This window comes from Lycorma delicatula, chromosome 9, assembly GCF_047948215.1.
Source record: "Lycorma delicatula isolate Av1 chromosome 9, ASM4794821v1, whole genome shotgun sequence".
Classification (NCBI taxonomy): domain Eukaryota; kingdom Metazoa; phylum Arthropoda; class Insecta; order Hemiptera; family Fulgoridae; genus Lycorma; species Lycorma delicatula.
Window position 1 is genome coordinate 72,307,535 of NC_134463.1, and position 20,354 is coordinate 72,327,888.

At 28.7% G+C, this 20,354-nt stretch overlaps 1 protein-coding gene across 2 annotated transcripts in view; it reads left to right on the forward strand.

The window, feature by feature from the left end:
- The window catches only part of LOC142330421 (uncharacterized), a 254,097-nt gene extending 238,320 nt beyond the window's left edge, over window positions 1–15,777 (forward strand). Inside the window, exon 3 of one of the 2 annotated variants that reach the window (XM_075375658.1) lies at window positions 13,571–15,776. In XM_075375658.1, the coding sequence (XP_075231773.1) occupies window positions 13,605–15,623 (2,019 nt within the window). In that variant the 5' untranslated portion in view covers window positions 13,571–13,604 and the 3' untranslated portion in view covers window positions 15,624–15,776. Of the gene's footprint in view, window positions 1–13,570 lie in introns of both variants that reach the window. The other variant, XM_075375659.1, reaches the window with a different exon arrangement.
- The last annotated feature ends 4,577 nt before the right edge of the window (window positions 15,778–20,354 follow it).

The window sequence follows — 20,354 nt, forward strand, 5'->3', positions numbered from 1 at the left end:
CCTTGCATAAATAATTGATAGTTGTAATAATAATGACGACGATAACGACGTCAGCAACAAAAAAACAATCAACAATAATAATACCCCAGACTTGCTGAACTGCACAAAGAAGGAAATCGTCGAGGAGTTTCATGAACAAGAAGTTGTTGCGTGTCGACTATTAAATACATGACGCAGTGGAGAAGTATTATCCTCCGCGTCATATATCCTGACGTTTAACAAACCCAAGTACCCCGAAAAAATAAGGCTGGATTTCATAGACTAGATGTTCGTCCGTTCATCCAGACTCCATTGCGATGTTTGGATATCAGAAATTCGGACACAGAACACAATGCATGAGATAAAAGATCTATGCTTGTGGTGACTCGTTTTACTGGAATGATTCGTGCAAGGACTCACCGGTTTGCGCCAACTGTAATGGACAACATACTATGACATCACGAAATTTTGTAGAAGGTAAGGAAGAAGTAACAATACAGAAGGTGTGAAGACCATTTAAATGGTCAGTTATTTTGAAGCTAGAAAAATCGTGCTTAGCAGATCACCAAAGGTCACGTCTTATGCACAGGTTGCTGCCGCTCCTGCACTTCCTTTAAAACAAAAAAACGTGTTCTCTGAACTGGCGCTAGCCTTAGCAAATGTGGTTGAACACATCATCAATAAAAAATCCAGAACCGGGGAAAAAACCAGTAGATGTGATTAAACAAATCTAACATCTAGTTGGGCACCTTGAATCATTCCGGCAGCGGTTCATTCCGCTGAGGAATGAATCTTCGCCTAGTTCCGAAGTGAAGGTAAGTGAAAATAAAATACAGAAGAAGCGTGAAGTTAAAGTACGGATTGAAAAAATTCCCATTGAGGGAATTGAGAAGAAACAGATAATTACTTTAGAAAAATAAATTATTGTATGACCTACAATGGAGCCCCGAAAGAACAGAGTTCTCACAGCTCATCTAGGACGGTATCATATGATGCTAGCAGAAAAAAATCCTCTGTGATATATTGCGAAGATGGCGTGTTTCGATCCATCTCCGAGGCCTCGGATACTCTGGAATCAGAAGTGATGGATGTTATTTAATAATAATAATAATAATCGTAAGATGTTTGCGACTATTACATAATAGTCGCAAACTTCTTACAAACATGACGTTACTATCTTATTGACGTACGAATTAATTTTATTCTTGACGACCGATTATTATGAACATAACAGCTTAATTTAAAAACGATTATTGATTTGAATTTAAATTAACATCTTTTAGAAAATCTCTGAAGATGGAGTAACAACTTCGAAAGTACTAGGATTTACACTTTTTAAATTGTTGGTAAGTGGACATTTAATTTATACAATTGTATTAATACCAACGGTGCCAAATGCTTAGTAAGTTAAATTTAAATTCTAAAAAACTCTATAGCATAATAACTGTAAAACAACTTCATAACAGATCAAATTCACTGTGATATTAGTTATACATTTTTTATTGATATTAGTTTTAAGTTTTTTAATGATATTTTTTTATCTGTGTTATTCTAAGTTTTAGTTTTTTAATATTTTAGTTTTTAATATTTTTAGTTTTTATGTTAATTGTTTAGTTTTCCCGTTATCCGAGTTGAGGCCCATCACACCCCTCTTGGAGTTTATTAAATTCTTTTATTTTTAATTAACTTTTACTTTTTTTAGTTTTACGCTTCTTTTTAATTTTAATTTTACGGCTGTGATATTAGTTTTAACTTTTTTTTTTAATTTTTAAGCTATTTCTAGTTTTTTTTTTACTATTTATTTTCTTCTATAGAATTTTATTCCGAGCGATGATAACGCCAAAGCGGTTTTGCCCACACAAAAAAAAAACAAACCGAAAAGTCATAATTATTGCGACTTACAATAAATTTGGTCAGATAATAAAAATCTTTATGTCCATAAACACATTTTCATCAACAATGTATTGGATGACAGATGACACAGTAATGGATGATTGAAAATACTCACTAGATGTATGAGCGCTTCACTTAATCGGTGCATCGTGTGCTATTTCTTGCAGTTGTAGAGCGGGGGCCAATATATTCTCACCGGACTGTCATTGCAGAAGTATACCGTAAAATTTTTGAAGAAATCTACTTTCAGTTAACAGATGGTGAAAAAGAGTACTCCTTCTTCAAACAATACGGAGCAATGTGCCACTGCCACACTTCAAATGATTCAATAAATCGTGTTCTTTTACAGAAGAGCAGAGGGCGGTGGTCTCCGCGTATTCCAGATTTGTAGAGTTGCGATTTTTTTCTGTAAGACACTTTAAAGGATAGGAATAAAATCCTTACACAATCGATGAACTGAAGGCGAACATTCAAGGTTTTGCGTCAGGTGACTGAATTTGATTACTCGTGCAGAAAAATGCATCGCTGTCGTATAGCGCTCGCTCACTTTGAACATATTTTGTAGAAATATGGTAAACAGGTAAAGTTTTGCTCATATAAATAACAGAATTTAATTTGTTTTCATCCCGATTATAAAGCGATACATATCGTAGATGAGTTTGGTGCGTTGTGATTTGGTTTTAAGCTGTTCATTCTGTTTAAATCTTACGGTATACGTTACTGTCCGATTAATCCATTAATAATATCCTTTATTATACGACTCTGAAAGAAAAATTAATTTCACTTTTTATCTTGTAACTTAAATCTTAGAAATCTTTATTAGAGGAGATCAAACCAGATTTCTGATTGGTTACAATTATTTTTTCTAATATAAAACTAGAAAGTTATTTCATTTGTTAAATAATAATCATCAGTAAATTGTGAGGAAACAAGAGATAAATATTTAAAAAAAAAACACAATTGCTGAAAAAAAACCTGACAAACATTGTTCTGGTTTGGTTCCATCGTGATTTTGTATTATACTAGCAAATGCCCCTTTAGAATTTTTGTTGGTTGCGAAGATATAACTACACTTCCGAATAACCGTGAACTGTTAGATCGACCTGATGAATGCAAAGGTTACCCCTTCAACCTACTAACAAGTATCCAGTTTGAGATTTGAAAATCGGGTGATTGTTTGCAGAAGTATTATAAGAGCACCCCATTGCATCTTCAAAACAGCGCCCCAGGGGGAACCTCGATTGTTACCAGTTGATAGTGATAATTAGACTCGTAGACGTGCTTGCATCACCTCACCACTCTAGCTTCACATGCAGTCCTCACGAGAAGCCCATTATTATTAAACATAATTTTTTTTTAAATTTAATATTATTTTATTTTATTTAACAAAAATTATATTATATTATTTTTGTAATATTATTCATTCGATTGATTTGTATCATTCAGTTAAAACCCAGCTCACACAGTGATAATGGGTTCACGGTTCATTAATTCAATTCATTGAAGTTTGTGCTTCAACCGGCAAATCTCAAATATTACTATGAAATTGTAAACCGTATGGTAAGAGTCTCGCGTATATCATTTCTTCCGCTCAAAAAACAAAAATTTCTGTAATATAAATAAAACTATTTTTAACAAAACGATTCTGATATCAAAAAAGGTAAGACAACTACGTTTCTATTATCAAAATCTGTTATTAAATTAGATTTTTTTTTTAAAGATATATGTTAAATATATATAATAGACAATATACAATAATAGATAATAAACAATGTTTAAGCGTTCCATATAATTAGAAAGAAAAAGAAAAATTTGTTATAAAATTCTTACCGGCCCGATTTCATTTATATGTAATACATATCACATTTACATAAATAATACAATTCTTATGATTATTCGTTGTCTAATAAATAAAATCGAGCCGGTAAGAGTTTTATAACTAATTTTTCTATTTTTGCTTATTATAAGGAACGCTTAAACATTGTTTATTATCTATTATTGTATATTACATATATTTAACATGTATATTTTTTTAAAGAAAATTCTAAATTAATAACAGATTTTAATAATAGAAACGTAGTGTCTTACGTTTTTGATATCAATATTGTTTTGTTAAAAGCAGTTTTATTTATATTACAGAAATTTTTATTTTTTGAGCGGAAGAAATGATATCTGCGAGACTCTTACCGTACGGTTTACAGTTTTGTTGTGGTTTTCGGGCAATAATAACCTATATGGTTGTTTTTTTCATTCGTTTTAAAAAAAAAGAAATTGATAATAAAAAATAAATTGCTCGTTATGGCGAAATCTTTAGAAATTTTATGACACTAAATTCCCAAACCTAAGAAATATTTATATTTATTTAGTCAGTTTATTTTTTATCAGGCTCGTACCATTTACTAAAAATCTTTTATTGTTTTATCATGAATTAGCATATTGATGACAGACCCACCGGGTTGGTTTAGTGGTGAAATTGTCCCGATAAATCCGGTGATTTCGAAGTCAAGAGTTGTAAGGTTAAAATCCTAGTATACGCCTTCGTGAATTCTAGATCGTGGATACCGGTTTTCTTTGATGGTTGGGTTTCAATTAACCATACATTTCAGGAATGGTCGACTGAGACTGTACAAGATGACACTTCATTCACATTCATACGTATTATGCTCATTCATTCTCTAAAGTAATGGCTTACGGTGGTTCCGGAGGCTAAAAAGAAAGAAGGAAGGCATATTGATGACAATCAATGGTGGATTTAATGGTGGATCGATGGTGGATGGTGGATTTATTTAATTACAAACAGCCAGTCAACCTCTAATTGAATTAAAAAATGTCATTGTAGGGAAGACAATGTAAGGAAATATTATTAAATTAGAATTTCTGTCCGGTCACACACACGCGCGCGGGCGCACACACACACACAAGTTGGACGCCACAATAAGTTAGTCTTATCTGTTATTCATTGATTGATAGTGTTCTGCCATTGGGGCAGGTCCTGTCACGGCTACTGCTCTCCACCTTATTCTATCCTTTGATAACCTCTTTGTTTCAACATATTTTCCCTTTTCCACAATTCTATCCATATTTGGAATCTTTTCCTTCTTCTTCCTTTCCTTCCATTCAAGAAGCCTTCTATCGCATCCATGAATAAAAACACCTCATACAATGTTCTAACCAGTTCCTTTCCCTATATTCAATCACATTTTAGGATGTTCCTATTCTCTTCGAATCTCCTTAATTTGTTGCATGGTCTTGTCATCTGACATCTATCATTCTGCACCACACCCATATCTCCAAAGCCTTAATTCGTTTTCTGTCTGCCTTCCTCATCGTCCACGTTTCATCTCCATAGCGCACCACACTATAAATAAATCTTAATTTCTTCCTTAACGCTAAGTTTAACTTTCACACACAGTCTTCCCTTCTTTCCTTTCTTGTACCTGTTAAGAAAAAGGAATTAATCTATTACATAAGGGTTAGCCCGTTTGTAAACCTAGTTGAAAGAAATAGTTAAAGGTTTTTTCAGTATATATGGTACATAGCAAATGGTCGACCTCAGACTGCACAATACTACACTTCATTTGCATTTATACATATCATCCTCATTCATCCTCTGAAAGATGGTATGAGGTGGAACCACCGCAAGGTGGTAATCTTACTGTGGTTCCGGAGGCTAAACAGAAACAAGGAAATAAACAAAAATCTGATGTAGACACTACATGACTTCCTTGTACGCCTATTAAATTACATATGCACATTTTTTAAAAATAAAAAGTACATAAAATTTTATTTCATTAATAACGTCTGATATTTTTTCATATTTTGTTTTTTTTATTGTTATTATAGAATTACGTATTGTTTATCGTAATTTTTTTTTATAGATAAAGATTAATAATTATTATTAAATCAATATATTTAAATTAAAAAAAAAAAGTCAAAAAAAAGGAGATGAAGTCTGATTCAAACCGATGTACCTTTCTCTTATAAGATCCAAATATTTCATTAATTAAAATTTCATTTGACTATAACTGTGGAACCAATGAATATAAGTACCAATGATGAACAAAAAATTGCAAAATTTTTTTCGCAAATTTGCAAAAAATTGCAAAAAAATTGCAAAAAATTGCAAAAAAATTGCACCTTTCGTTTTTTTTTTATCGTTGAAAAATCGAAAATCCAAAGTTTTTTAATTTTGGGCTTTTTTGGACACTTTTGGTTTAGTCGATTGCTATCAAAAAGGAAGTTGCAGAACTCGATGTTACAACAGTTCTAAACCCAAAATTTCTAATCGGCTAATCGTTTTTGAGTTATGTGAGATTCATTCTTACGTACCGAGTCACTCGAAACTAGTCAAATTGGATTCAGGGATGGTCAAAATGGATATTTTCGTTGAAATATGAAAAACAGATATTTTTCGCGATCACAATACTTCCTTTACTTCGTACAAGGAAGTAAAAAGAGAGCCTTTTATCAGGAGGTCCCGGATTCGAATCCCGGTAAGTCATGACACTTTTCATACGCTACAAAATTCAATTTCCACGTACAAGCTTTTCTGTAAGGATATGTGTTGAATTAATTCATCCAACAAAACAAAAACATTATATTTTATAAATGAATTACGGGAAATTTTAAAAATATGGATTAATTTTTTTTTTAATACCTTTAAAATCCGTATGTAAATTTGTGCGTTACTAGAAAGATCGTAACAAAATAAAGAAACTTGTGTTTATTTTTCTCATATTTTAAGTACATTTCAGGGTTTATCTGCCCTAAAATATTTATTTTGCTTAAAAAGAAGTGATTACGAATCAAATACATTAATTACTTTATTGCATTTAGGCTTTAGGAATCACCGGCCAGTCCCTTTCCTTGTTAGAAATAATAACTGTTCATTATTATTAAGCAATAACACTTATATACTATAAATTGTTGTATTTAGTGGAGTACAGTGTTGTTGTTTTTTTTATAAGTAGGTCTATCCATATAGTTAATGCAGATATATGGTATATGGTTACGTTGTGCCTAACAACAGGAAATACATCAAATGTAGCTCTACTGCGAGATCAGCGGCTGCTGGTAATTAACTTGCCGTTATTTTGCACGAATGTATATATGTATGTGTTTCTTATACGGTCTAATATTATTATGTTTGCTTTATTTATCTACTTGAATATATGTTTTTGTTTTCTCTTTGACTAGTTTAACAGATTAAGCCTTCTCTAACATCCGTATAGAATAGAGCAAGTTATAAAACTGTATCAGAATATTATTAATATAATTTGTCATTAAATAAATATAATTTTCAGTCGTTATCAACGAACAAATATTATTTAACCTTTGGACTTTTAATGATAGTTTATTCTCAGTCGTACTTGTATAATTATTTACATGAAGGGTTGTTTTTAATGTTTATAATTTATGTGTATTGTGTCTATTTATTTTTAATTTAATATTATCAATTGTTTCTACTTAAAAAATACTAATATTGATAGGTAATTGTTACATTCAAATACGTGAAGTGTTAAATTCTTTTTTTAATGTTATTTCCAGCATTAGTTACAGTTTTACTTACGGTGGAGTAAATTAGGGTTAGTTTTTTCTTCCGTTGGTAGAAACGGTTTGTATCTACTTGTAAATGTTAATTTTTATTTTTTATCGGTACCTAAAGAGAATTTTACTTATATAGGTAAAACTTAATTTTTAATTGAAATAAAACATAAATAATGTTTTATATAATGTTGTAATATTTTTTGCCGACTTTTTGAAGAAAAGTACGGTATTACTTTCGGTTGCATGGTGGAAATGGAGGCGTGAAAATGAATTCTCTTTACACTCCGAGGTATGAGAACTACGAAACTACTATTTACTTAAAGTAGCATTTTCATATATATTATTCCTGTGCATAAAAGTTTTTAGCTTGAAAATCACCAAAACTAGGAAACAATTTCATTGAAATTTAAATATACTGTAGAAGTGTATCTGAAGTTGTGAATATGAAAATTTGATGAAAATTGATTGAGTCGTTCTTGAGTTACTCTCAATTTAAGTTCGAAAATATTGAGGTTATGTTTACTCTGTAGTGATGTATTTTTCATAGATAATAATGCAGTGAGTTACAGTACTGAAATTTTTAGGTTAAGTTTTTTCTTAGGTTAGGTTAGGTCAACTTCTGTGGCGCGCGTGTGGTAGCGTCTCCGCCTTTCATCCGGGTTCGAATCCCGGTCAGACATGCCATTTTCATACGTTACAAAATTGCCATTTTATCTCATCCTTTGAAGCAATACCGAACGATGGTCCCGGAGGCTTAAAAAAAGTTAGATACTATTTTTTATGATCAAACGTTCTTTTTTTGTAAAATGTTAGATTAGAATGAGCTAAAACTTTTTCAAAATGAAACAAAATAAAGAAAAATCGGTCTTTTCTCACAGCGAAAGAATTTTTATTTGTTTTAAGAAAATGAGTAAGAAAATAATTGGATAAAATTAAATTACTTTTTAAATAAAACAAACTGAATAAAACTTATTTGACAGACAGAGTTTCTTTTCTTTACTTATATATAACAATTTTTTTATATGTAAAGATAAAGTTTTGATCACTCGCAATGTTATGTAAAATAAAAGATGATGCCTGAATTTCAAACTATGTACGAGTAACACATCAGTTTATTTACTTTGATTCATGGCTCGTTTTAAAACATTAACCTCAATTTTTATCGACCTTAAATTGAGCGTAACTCAAGAACAACTCAACCAATCTTCAAATTTCGGAAGAAAAGAATGTAGCTCACCGGGGTGGTCTAGTGGTTAACTCGTCATCGCAAATCAGCTGATTTCGAAGTCGAGAGTTCTAAGGTTCAAATCAAAGTAAAGGCAATTACTTTTATACGGATTTGAATACTAAATCGTGGATACCGATCTTCTTTGCTGGTTGGGTTTCAATTAACCACACACATCTCAGGAATGTTCGACCTGAAACTGTACAAGTCTACACTTCATTTACATTCATACATATAAAATTTCATATCTTTCTGGGGCTCTTTAGCAGAAAGGTTGAAAGGCTCCTTACAAAAGTTGAAATCTTTTTATACAGATCACAAATTAAAAAAAAAAATCTGTTTAAATTCTGTTCCCCCCCCCCCCAAAATGGCTATATATATATATTTTTTAGCTATATCTCGCATCAGAAAAGAAGTTAATGGGAGGTCTTATGCATTTATGTTTTTTACTTGAATAATAGGCCTTCAAACTACTATAAAGTTATTTTTTCCATTCTACTCCAATGGTCTGTGATAAAATTTACTCGTATTTTAAATTTAAAGCTATCTTGAAATTTACCCACTGAATTTAAAACGTAAAAATCTTAATTTTTAACAGCCCTTAGTGTTAGTATTTCTTGAAAAAAAGATTAACCAAAAATGTTTCACTTTTCCTAAAAAATTACAATTTATTTAGAATTATGGCCGTTTCTTTGTATTTTTTAAACAATTTTAAAATGTTCTCTTTTTTAAATCTATTATCACCATTTAGGAATTATTTTCTTAATGATTAATAATATTTCCCTTAAGTATGGGAGCCCCAAAATAAAAAGATTGTTACTGCAGTTTCAAATGTTTAATGCTCAAAATGTATTCTGTCAAAAAATAGTCATTAAGATAACTAAAGAATTTTTTTTTTTAATTTATTTAGAATCAATTTTGGTGATTATTTTAATTATTAAAAAAACCTTGATGTACGAGGCCCCAAATTTTCAAAAAAGTCGAAAACATATTTTTCGAAATTGTGATGCTAATAAGTGGGGGAACTTATTAGCTACCAGGGGTGGTATAACTTAAAATGATTGAATCGATTAAAAATGAACTGCAAAAGTTTCCCGAATACACCGGCAAAGTTATACAACTTATTTCCGGTTTTTTTTTTTTAGTTGTTGTTCCCGTTTCCAATCCAATTTTCGAGATACTTCAAACGCTGTTAACTCTGTATCTGTAAGTAATTTAAGGAATTCAACAAAAAATTCTAGTAGTTTTGGAGTTAGGTAAGAAATGTTGTTGTTAATGTCACATTGTTACTCCATTGAGATTACTTATGGTAATTTTAGGGTTTTTTTATAATTAGAAATTGATGAGGATCCTAAAAAACCCGCCGAGTTAAGTCTTGTTAAACTTGTCATCGCAAAATCAGTTGATTTTCGAAGTCGAGTGTTCTAAGGTTCGAGTCCTTATAAAGGCATTTGCTTTTATATGAATTTGAATGCTAAACTACAGATACTGGTGTTCTTTGATGGTTGGGTTTCAATTAACCACATGTCTCGGGAGTGGTTGGCCTGATTCCGTTCAAGACTTACACATTTACCGGTATATTTACACGCCAGACTGCGCACAGATGCTTTGAGAATTCGCAGAGAACTGTTGACATGTCACTGTGCTGTTACTTTGTAATCTGGTATACATAAATAAATAAAATGAGAACACGATATGTCTATTTTTTTTTTACTTGGTCATTCGTCAAATATCATTATTATTTTCATATTGACGTGGATTAGAAATCGATGTAATATTTGTTTAAGTCTTTATAACAGTAGTAATAATAATAATAATAATAATAATAATAATAATAATAATCGCAGCTACTTTTTAAATTGAAAAATAAAAATTTTACTCCATTTAGCTTTTATTAACTGTAAGAAAAATTAAAATGTATTAATTTGTTTTTGTTTTACGACTTGGATGAATAATTTACCATAAATTTAAAGTGGTACGAAAATATTTTTTATATACCGGTCAAAAATATTTAGGTTTATATTTTTAAAGAAATCTGTGACCGATCATTTATTGAAAAAGTTTTTTTTTTCAGCATAATGTTTAGGTAAATTTCTGAACAGCATTTTTGACCCTTACCAAATATGCCCTGATTTATTCTATTTAGTAATAAAATTATTGAACGATGTATTCTCCGCTTATACAACTGCTTAGAAAAGACAAAGGTAGAAATGGATTGAACGAGAGAGAAAGAGCAAATGACCGTAGCGTGATGGGATAATGGTATATTACTGTGCAATCGGCTCTCACCTGATTTTATGTTTTTAACAACGGAAAGCGTTTTAGCGTTTGATGTGTAACGGCTTTTGTGCTATTACGAGGGAGGGAATGTTAAGAGTACTATGGGCGCCCGCTCGCATTGATGTGGAGGAGTAAGAAAGGTCACAGAGGTCACGAACAATTATCACGCAACTAGCACGGCGGACTTTTAAAAGTCGCTGCTGTTAAGGGTATCTCGTGTAAGAAAAGAAATTGATCTTTTTGAAGGAACTCTCCATGATCCGGTGGTACAATTATGTCTGTCTTCGCTTTTTATGTAACCGCATAATTATTCGTTTTAGACTGTGTGTTTGAACCGATAGCATAAGAACATACCTATCTGTTATAAAATGTCCTTAGACTGAAAAAAACAAGTCACTGTATTCGTGGGCGGTTGGCGGATTCTACTATATTAGTTATTTCTTGGCAACAGAATTTTTTTAATTTACTCATATGTTACATTTGCATTGCTGAGTTATGTGTTGGAGTAATGTAATGTTTTTAATAAATTTACATAATTTAGATTTAACTGACATACATTTAAACCCATAAATAGTGTAACAATATTAAAAAATTAATTAAATAGCTACCATTTACTTTTTTCTATTCCCTTCATTCAGTAGATCTTTCAGAACTTTTGTAACAATTTTTCATTAGTTACATATGATGTTTTATTTCTCGTTTGCCTTTTTTTTATACATTACATTGTTAGCACAACTTTACGTAGTGGTTAGAAAGACTACATACTTTCAGACCACACAGCATACTTTCAGAGATTGTGTTTTCTGTGGTTGTATGATTTTTTTTTTTTTGTTATAACCTATAGAATTTATTGAAAAAAGATATCACATATATATTCTAATACTGACCATGTACAGAATAGTTGTTATAGTATTTTTGAACTGGCTGTAGCAATAATAATAATGTCATCAATAAGCAAGAAAGAGGAGAGGACTGGCACTTCACCAGAATGGTTAAAGAAGATACTTTATATTTAAATGCATCCATCAGGTAGAAGAAATTGTTATGCATGTAGACAGCAATTCTTCTTTTTACCGTATTTTTTTATTCAATTTACTATAATTGTTGATAAATTGTTATAATGCTTGGTTCTATAAAAGCCAGGTTCATAGATATCCTAAAGATTTATAATTAATTTAAGTTAATTTTAATGTAATTTTTATTGGTGTATATTTTGTGTAAATGAGGCTTAATTAATGAAATTTGTCTTAGTCAATTTGGTCGGTCTAAAAACTGGACAAGATGTACTGTCGAACTGTAACTTGACTTCCTCTTTATTTTAAGGTAGCTAATACACGTAATCCTTAAATTATAATTGATACTAAATAATTAAACTATAACAACCTCTGCGATGATGTGGTAGAGTATCTGCCTTTCATCAGGAATGTTCTGGGTTTAATCCTGTTAGTCGTAACAGGTGACCTGTAGTTGCAAAGAGAAAATTAATAATTAACATAATAAGTGTTCAACCCTATGATTTAAAGTGTGGGGTAATTGAAATTTATGATAAAATTTTTTTCCCTTCCCTACACCCCTGTGCGGGACCAACAGCAAAGTATTGCACTATGCAGGAGCATGTCCTTTAACTCAAACGGCCCCCCCCCCCCCACCTACCACATAACATCCAGCATGGCAGGTCAAGTCGCCGGTTGAATTTTCTGTTATTTGATTTACGTACTGCAGTAAGAACATCCATTGCAGACAATTCCGCTGGTGTAGATCTAAATGTAACTCTCAAAAATCGCTACTCAGCAGGAAGATGCAAGGGATCCAATGTCCCCACACTTCTTCACCACTGCCCAACCAAGCAAGCCTGAATGGACGGCGACTCTATGAAAGGCTTAAATTCACCCACCACATCCACACACATCATGATAACAAAAGTTATAATTTGTTAATATAAAACTGGAAAATTGAGAAAGTGAACTTCAATGGAGTAGCATATTGGAAATTTAGAGATATTCGGTGTTCCAGTAACAATATCATGTAAAAAATGGAACTGTAAGCACTAAAACAGTGTTTAATTAAAAAAACATATATTATGAGTTCAAAGACTAATAGTAATATATCATGAATTCAACTGTAAAAAAATTATTGTCTCTATATGGCCTCTAAAAACAGTATCTTAGTTTTAGTTGGGTAACCATGTAATTCCCAAGTTGAATTATATTCCCCTTCTATCTTAATGTAAGAAACATTTTAAGAATGAGAGTAAAAAAGGATCTCTGGCATTTTGAGAGTCAATATTGTATCAAGTAATGTGTTTAACTTAATGATGATGTTGAGAATGTAAGTGACATTGTCACTTATACTCTTTATGTACTAAATGTTGTACTAAGGAGTTTTAATATTTTAGCTTTAATTACGAGTAAAATAAGTAATGATTACTAAAATAAATACTATAATAAGTATTTATTATTACCTACACTTACCAGTATGTTGATATGAGACATTGCAATTGATGATTAACAAGCATCAATTGTGATATTTGTTAAATAATTTATTTATTAGGCACTCTTTCTAAATTCTGTTTCTAATGACAAATCTTGATCAAAGTTATTTTATTATTTATTCATTATTTTCATTTTTTTTTTTTTTGTGTTACAGTCTGATGGCAGAACCAGGGGTGTCGTGAAAGGCGATGTCTCAATGTATACGGGGCTTATATATCTTCTGGCTGTTGATAATGTCCACCAGTATAGTGTGCTTCACCAGCACTGGTGCTAGCAAAAGAGGTGCATTGGACAGCCCCCCTATGGATGTATCTTTAAAAGATTGGTTGCTGGTCGAAGACACTCAGCCATCATCTGATTCGAGTTCTGGTTTACTTGTTCGTCGGATTACACCAAAATCAGTGTTTGTAGCACCTAGTCTTAGTGGTTGTTCCGAAGGATACCATCAAGATAGTATGGGTCGTTGTGTTAAACTAGTTAAAGTAAATCAAGCAGCACAACTTGTTTTCTTACTGCAAAAATTAAACTCGATGTATGCGCCTACAAATGTAAATAATAATAATAAAAATAAAGATAACTCTGGTCCATTTCATGTAAGTTTACCACTAGGTACGATGGAAAATAATACAACAAAAGAAAAACAAAAAACCTCCAAGGATATCACAACTACTGTTGAACCACCAACAACGGAAACATTAAAGACTGACACAAGCACGGTTTCAATGATCACACCACAGTTTACCGCAACAAGTGTTACTACAATGAGTCATGATATGACTATAACAACTTTAGAAACTACAACTAATTTATATGGCAATACAGATTTGCCAACAACAGAAAAACATCGTGTAGTTACTTCCAATGATTCATATCCTCATATTTTGATAGATTTGGAGAGTAATTTTAAAAAACAGTATCAAATTAATTATAGTTACAATAATAAAAGAGACAGTGATAATAATAATAATAGTGACAGTAATAATAATAATAATAATAATAATAATAATAATAATAATAGTGATAATAATAATAATAATAATAATAATAATAATAATAATAATAATAGTGAGAACCAAGACTTATCAAATAAGAAACCATTCGTTATTGTTGTAGCTAATAGAACATCATATCATCCATTCAGCTTGGAAAAAATGTCAAATATGGAATCAGTTCCAGTTGTTGTACATGATACTACTGCAGGAAAACTACTTGTTACAGATGATATTATGAATACTAATCTAAACCCAACCACAGCATTTACTGGTAATACAGGACCTATGGAAACTGTTACAGAAAATGATAGTTTAACAACAATTACATCAACAGTAACAAATGAGCCATCAACGATTACTACAACAGCAGAAACAACACCTTATGAATCTTTGAAATGTGATTCTCCTGATAGTTACTCTCCTGCATGTTTAACTGTATATACGACTACTATTTTACCAGATGAGGAAAACAAAGAAGATGTAACTGAGGAAGTGGAATCTGGAGAAGGAAATTATGATGATGATGATGTTAGTGAAGAATTGATAATATTTGATAACAGTAATATCAATAATCAGTACAATAAAAATATACAAGAATCCTCTAGAATTCCTCAATCTCCTCCTGCTCATGCGGTTCAACCTGTTAAATTACCAGAAAATGTAAAAGTGAAATGTAATTATTCATTACAAGGTACACAGTTAAATTATGGTGGATTTACAGGTAATAATCCAAATATTAATTGTGAGCCAGCAATTACAACTGTTAGATATCCTGTACGAACAACGACATCAAGACCTTCAGCAGCACCTTCACCATATTTTATTAGATTTCCTATAGATACTCTTCCTTCTTCTTTATCATCATCATCTACGAATAATGGTTATAAAAAAACAAGTTACGTTAAATTTCCAGATCATTCATCATCTTCGTCATCATTTCAATCTTCATCATACGGTACAAAAGTATGGAACAATGATGGAACATCTAGTTCATCCTCCTCAACTATTTGGTACCCACCTTCATGGTTTCCATTTCAATCACAAGGAGGTTGGCCACACATTACCAACGATCATAGAAATCAACAGCCACATGAATCTACATCATCAAATGTATATCACAAACAATATCATCAACAACATGTTTTACCTCACGATGTTCCGACTTGGATTAATTCATATTCTTCATGGTCAAGAAGGGGCTTACAAAGGGATTAAAATTTATGTTTATATGTATTATATTATTCTTTAATATAATTTATTTCAATATATAAGTGAATTTTTAATTTAAATTATTATCTTTGTTATACCTTTCAATATCCAAATATAAATTACTGAGTAATAATTTTATGTACTTTAATATTCTTATCATTTTGTTAAGTAACTAAAAGTTGAATAATCAGGTTTAGTTTTATCTAATTTTGCACAAAGTGTAGAACAAGAACGTTAAACATGTAGTTTATTAACTTCAATAATTATCTTTAAGGTTTATATTTATCATTTCTGTCAAAAAAAATTATTTTATGTTCATTCATGGGTTACTGCCCTGGTCTACATATATTATTTAATACTCTCTAATTAGTTAAGAACATTATCTTATATACAACTTTTTATCAGGTCAATTAAACAAACATATTTGATTAATCATAATACTATGAGTCATTTAATAGTAATACTTTCAGTGTATTACCAATATAAGTATAATTCGATAAAAAAGTTACAAAATAAAAATTCAGTGTAGGTATATATTTCAACAATAATTAATCCTGTTTAATTGTTATTAGTAATATATTTATTTTTTATTATTTTTTGTAATTAAAAGAGGCGGATATTGATGATAAACTGTTACCTAGTACCAATAAATTTTTTTACTATTTTGAATAACAATCTGTATTTACATCAGCTTTCATGAGTTTAAACTGTTAATTTTTATAATTAACAATAAAAATACTTAATAAATTAAAATTTTATTTATTATATGATAGTTTTCCTTATAAAAATAGATTTTCGATAAAAATATGTATTTAAATAAAATGCAACAAAAAGCAGCAATTTTTTATAATTGCATGTATGCCATAATAATTTGTATATATATTTGAAAATCTATCAAGTGTATAATAATAAAAAATGATAATTTTCTACTACTTTATAAACAAAACTAATTATTTTATCAATTCTTAAGCCACTTGAAGGTAAGATTATTATTCGTATAATTATTACTTGATAAATTATAAAACATATTGTAGTTATGAATTACTGTGAAATTATTTTCAACAATGAACAATTAAAAAAATGTATTATCTTATTTTCATAAATATTTTTACAAATACCAAATAGTTATTTTAATATTATTATATTAATAATAGTTATTTTTAATTAATTTAGATTAGCTTCCCTATATTTGTATATATTTAAATTAGTTAGTACTTACCGTAAATGAAAAACATATAAGGATTAATTTTAGGTAGTTTATTTGTTTTGTTGTGATTTGTTTTTGTTTTTTTCTTTTTTAATTATAATTTTGTTAATCAGGTCATGTGGTAGAATCAACTGTACGATTATGTAAATTAAAAGAAAAATTATATCAATCGCCATGAGAAAAATAATTTTAATAAAACATGCTTCAAAATATTGATTCATGAGGGGAAAATTTCATATCATTGATATGAAATTTATAAGTATTATTTTAAATAAAAAATAATAAAAAAATATTAAATGTTTATGAGAGAGTTTTTTTTAATCAGTTTTGTATTTCCTGTCATTTGGTATTATCTTATATTTTTAATATAAATATGAATATGTTAACCAAAGCAATTTAGTGAATACTAAAATTGCAGACTAATTTATTAAAGTGTTTTATTATTACATTGTATCAATTTTTATTTTTATTTTTTTTTTCAGTGAAAGAATAAAATATTTTTATAAATAGTTTTAATATACATATTACATAAAATCCTTTCTTTAAATTTCTTGTTATAATTAATTGTTAAAAGTATATAAATGTTGTTGAAATGTAATAAAAAGCAAAAAAAGATATAATTTTATTAAAAAACAAAAAAAAACAAATAAACAACAAAAATTCACTGAATGACATTACTGATTATAAAATAATAATTATAATAATACACCATACACAATATTACAGTTCCGTTTTTTTTTTTTTAATGTAGTCAAGCACATTTAATAAAGAAAAGGTTGGGAGTTTTATTTTGTTTTTACAGATATTATGCAACTGTAATTACAATTAATAATGCTCTTGGCTACTGAATAGAATTATTTCATATAATTACATCTCTGTATTTTTTTTTACAATTTTTTAATATTATTTTAACAATAATCCATTCCATTAAAATTGTGAAATTGATGAAATAAATGTAATGTACCTTCTTGTAACTAACTGGGTGCACATATTTTTTTTTTTTTAAGTAATAGAGAGCACTATTGTTTTCTAAAGATTAAAATTATAACAGCATCTTAAATAATTAATCATCACGTATATTTATTGAACCATATTTATTATTTTTTATTTACAATCAACGCTGATGTGTTAATTAATAAGCCAATTGCTTTTTTATGACTAACGGTTGATGCTAAAAAAATTTTGCATTAGATTCATTTCAATTGTTTTTATCTTGATCTCTGTTCATGCATGTTATTACAAGTAATTGGGAAGTGAACTCTAATTTTGTTTGAAATATGTTATAAAAATTTATTAATAAAGTGGATCAAAAGTTTTCTAATCTATGAATGTTAATTGTACACTCATGTAATAAATATAACACTACATTCTCTAGCATTAAAATTACATCAGTGAGCTTTATTTTCTTAACCTGATTTGTGTTGTTAATACAAATAAGAAGAAAGAGAAATATATTTTCATTATTATAGAAATTTGGTAATTAAAATTAAATTGTTATTCCTTTATTACAGTAAAGTAATTTTTTTTAAATAGCTTCTTTTTAAATGATGAAATATTAGAAATACACAACGAAAATCGATAATTACTTTAACCGACTTTAATAATATTATGTGTTGATAATTTTTATATTAAATGTGTTTGACTGTAAATAATTTTTATAATTAAAAATCATTTAAAGGTTATTAAGATTAGCTAAATAATTATTGTCAAAGAATGAATTCTAGTAATACTCGTACTTTTCTTAATTAATGTAGTATATTTCGTTGTTACTATTATTATTATTATATATAATGAATGAATAAAATACTTGTTCCATTGTACCTGATAAGTGCATAATTAACATTTTAATAAATAATTTATAATATAGCTACATTATATTTAGTAAAATAATCCAGTTTATTACATGTATGTATTTTATATAATTAGTTATTTATGTAATATTAATAAATTTAATAATAATATTATTATTACTTTATTTATATGCATGTAATGTAACATATTAACGTTCCATAATATATTTCTTGTTATAGTTTATTATTTTATTCGTTTTTAAATATGATCTTACCATTGAAATTTTTTTTCTTTTTTGATGTATAGTATTAATAATTTATCAGTATTCAGTTTTAGAATCCATTATTATTATTATTAGTTTTTTGATTTTTTTTTGTAAAAATATGTTCAACTGTATATTTATATAAATATTTTTTTTAAAATAATTAAAATTTATAATATTATTCATATAAATAATAAGAGTATTTAATTTTATCAAATTAATTGAAATAATGATATATATATATATATATATATATTATAATAATTAAGTTTTGTAATATGCTTATTTAATTTCTTTAATAAATTTTATATATTATTTATTTTTTAATTATAGATAGAAAATTTTCTTAAATTTTTTATATATACTTTTGTAATGGTATACTAATTTTTTCTGAATTCATTAAATGAATAATTTAAAAAAAACACAAAAAACAAAAAAACAAAAAACAAATATTTTGCTAATTAAAATGGTTCTCGATACTATTATGTTTGTATAATATTAATGTCTTTATTATATTAATCTTGTTAGTGAAGTAAGTATAAGAAAATAAATAATTTAAAAAATATGAAAGAAAGGTGAGGTATGTTGAATTCTTTCTTTGTTTTTTAAAATTTAATTTTAAAAAATATTTCTTTACGTTCCATGTCTGGAATAACCTGTCTTCTCATCCCTTTTCAACAATTCCATCATATTTTTTATTTTTTTATCTTATTTATCAAAAAAATGTTCTATTAAGTGTAAAAATTGCACTGATAAACATAATTTTTGTTTCCTAACATGCAATACATGATTTTAATTTGTTTTTTGATGCTGAAAACAAATATGAACTTGGAATCTTTCTATCTCCCACCATTTTTGAAAAATTTTTTAATTTTAATTAAAGGATTTTTTTTCATTTATCAACGTGTAGTTAGAATTTTAAGCTCCTATACTGTATTTTGTTTGCGTATTTTTTATTGTTTAACTTTGTTAACATAATTTGTAAGCTATAAATAAGCAATACTAGACAAAGAATTAAATCATATCGTAGTCACATATTATGACATCATATCTAATACTGAAGAGTGAGCCTTCATGGACAAGATTAATCATGTCTGTGCAGGTCAAAACATGTAGCTGAAAACACAGCTGTGTAGTTTTTATTAAGCACTGGATTTAGGAATGAATTAATTTTGTTCACTCTTATTGCTGTTTTAAGTTTGTTAACAGTGCAATGTCATAATGCCTCGACATTGTGTTAATGATGTGGATGCCTTTTGTTATTTATATATGTGGAAGTTTACTGTAAAATCAAATATAAAAAACATTATACCTTTAATTAAAAAAGCATCATATCATTTGTACTTTCAGTGTAAAATTGGTGATCAGGATAAAACGTGGGCTCTTCATATAGTACGCACTAATTGTTCTGTATATCTAAGAGGGCTGAAAGGTACTCAGTTGGCTTTGCCATTTGGTGTTCCTATGGTTTGGCATG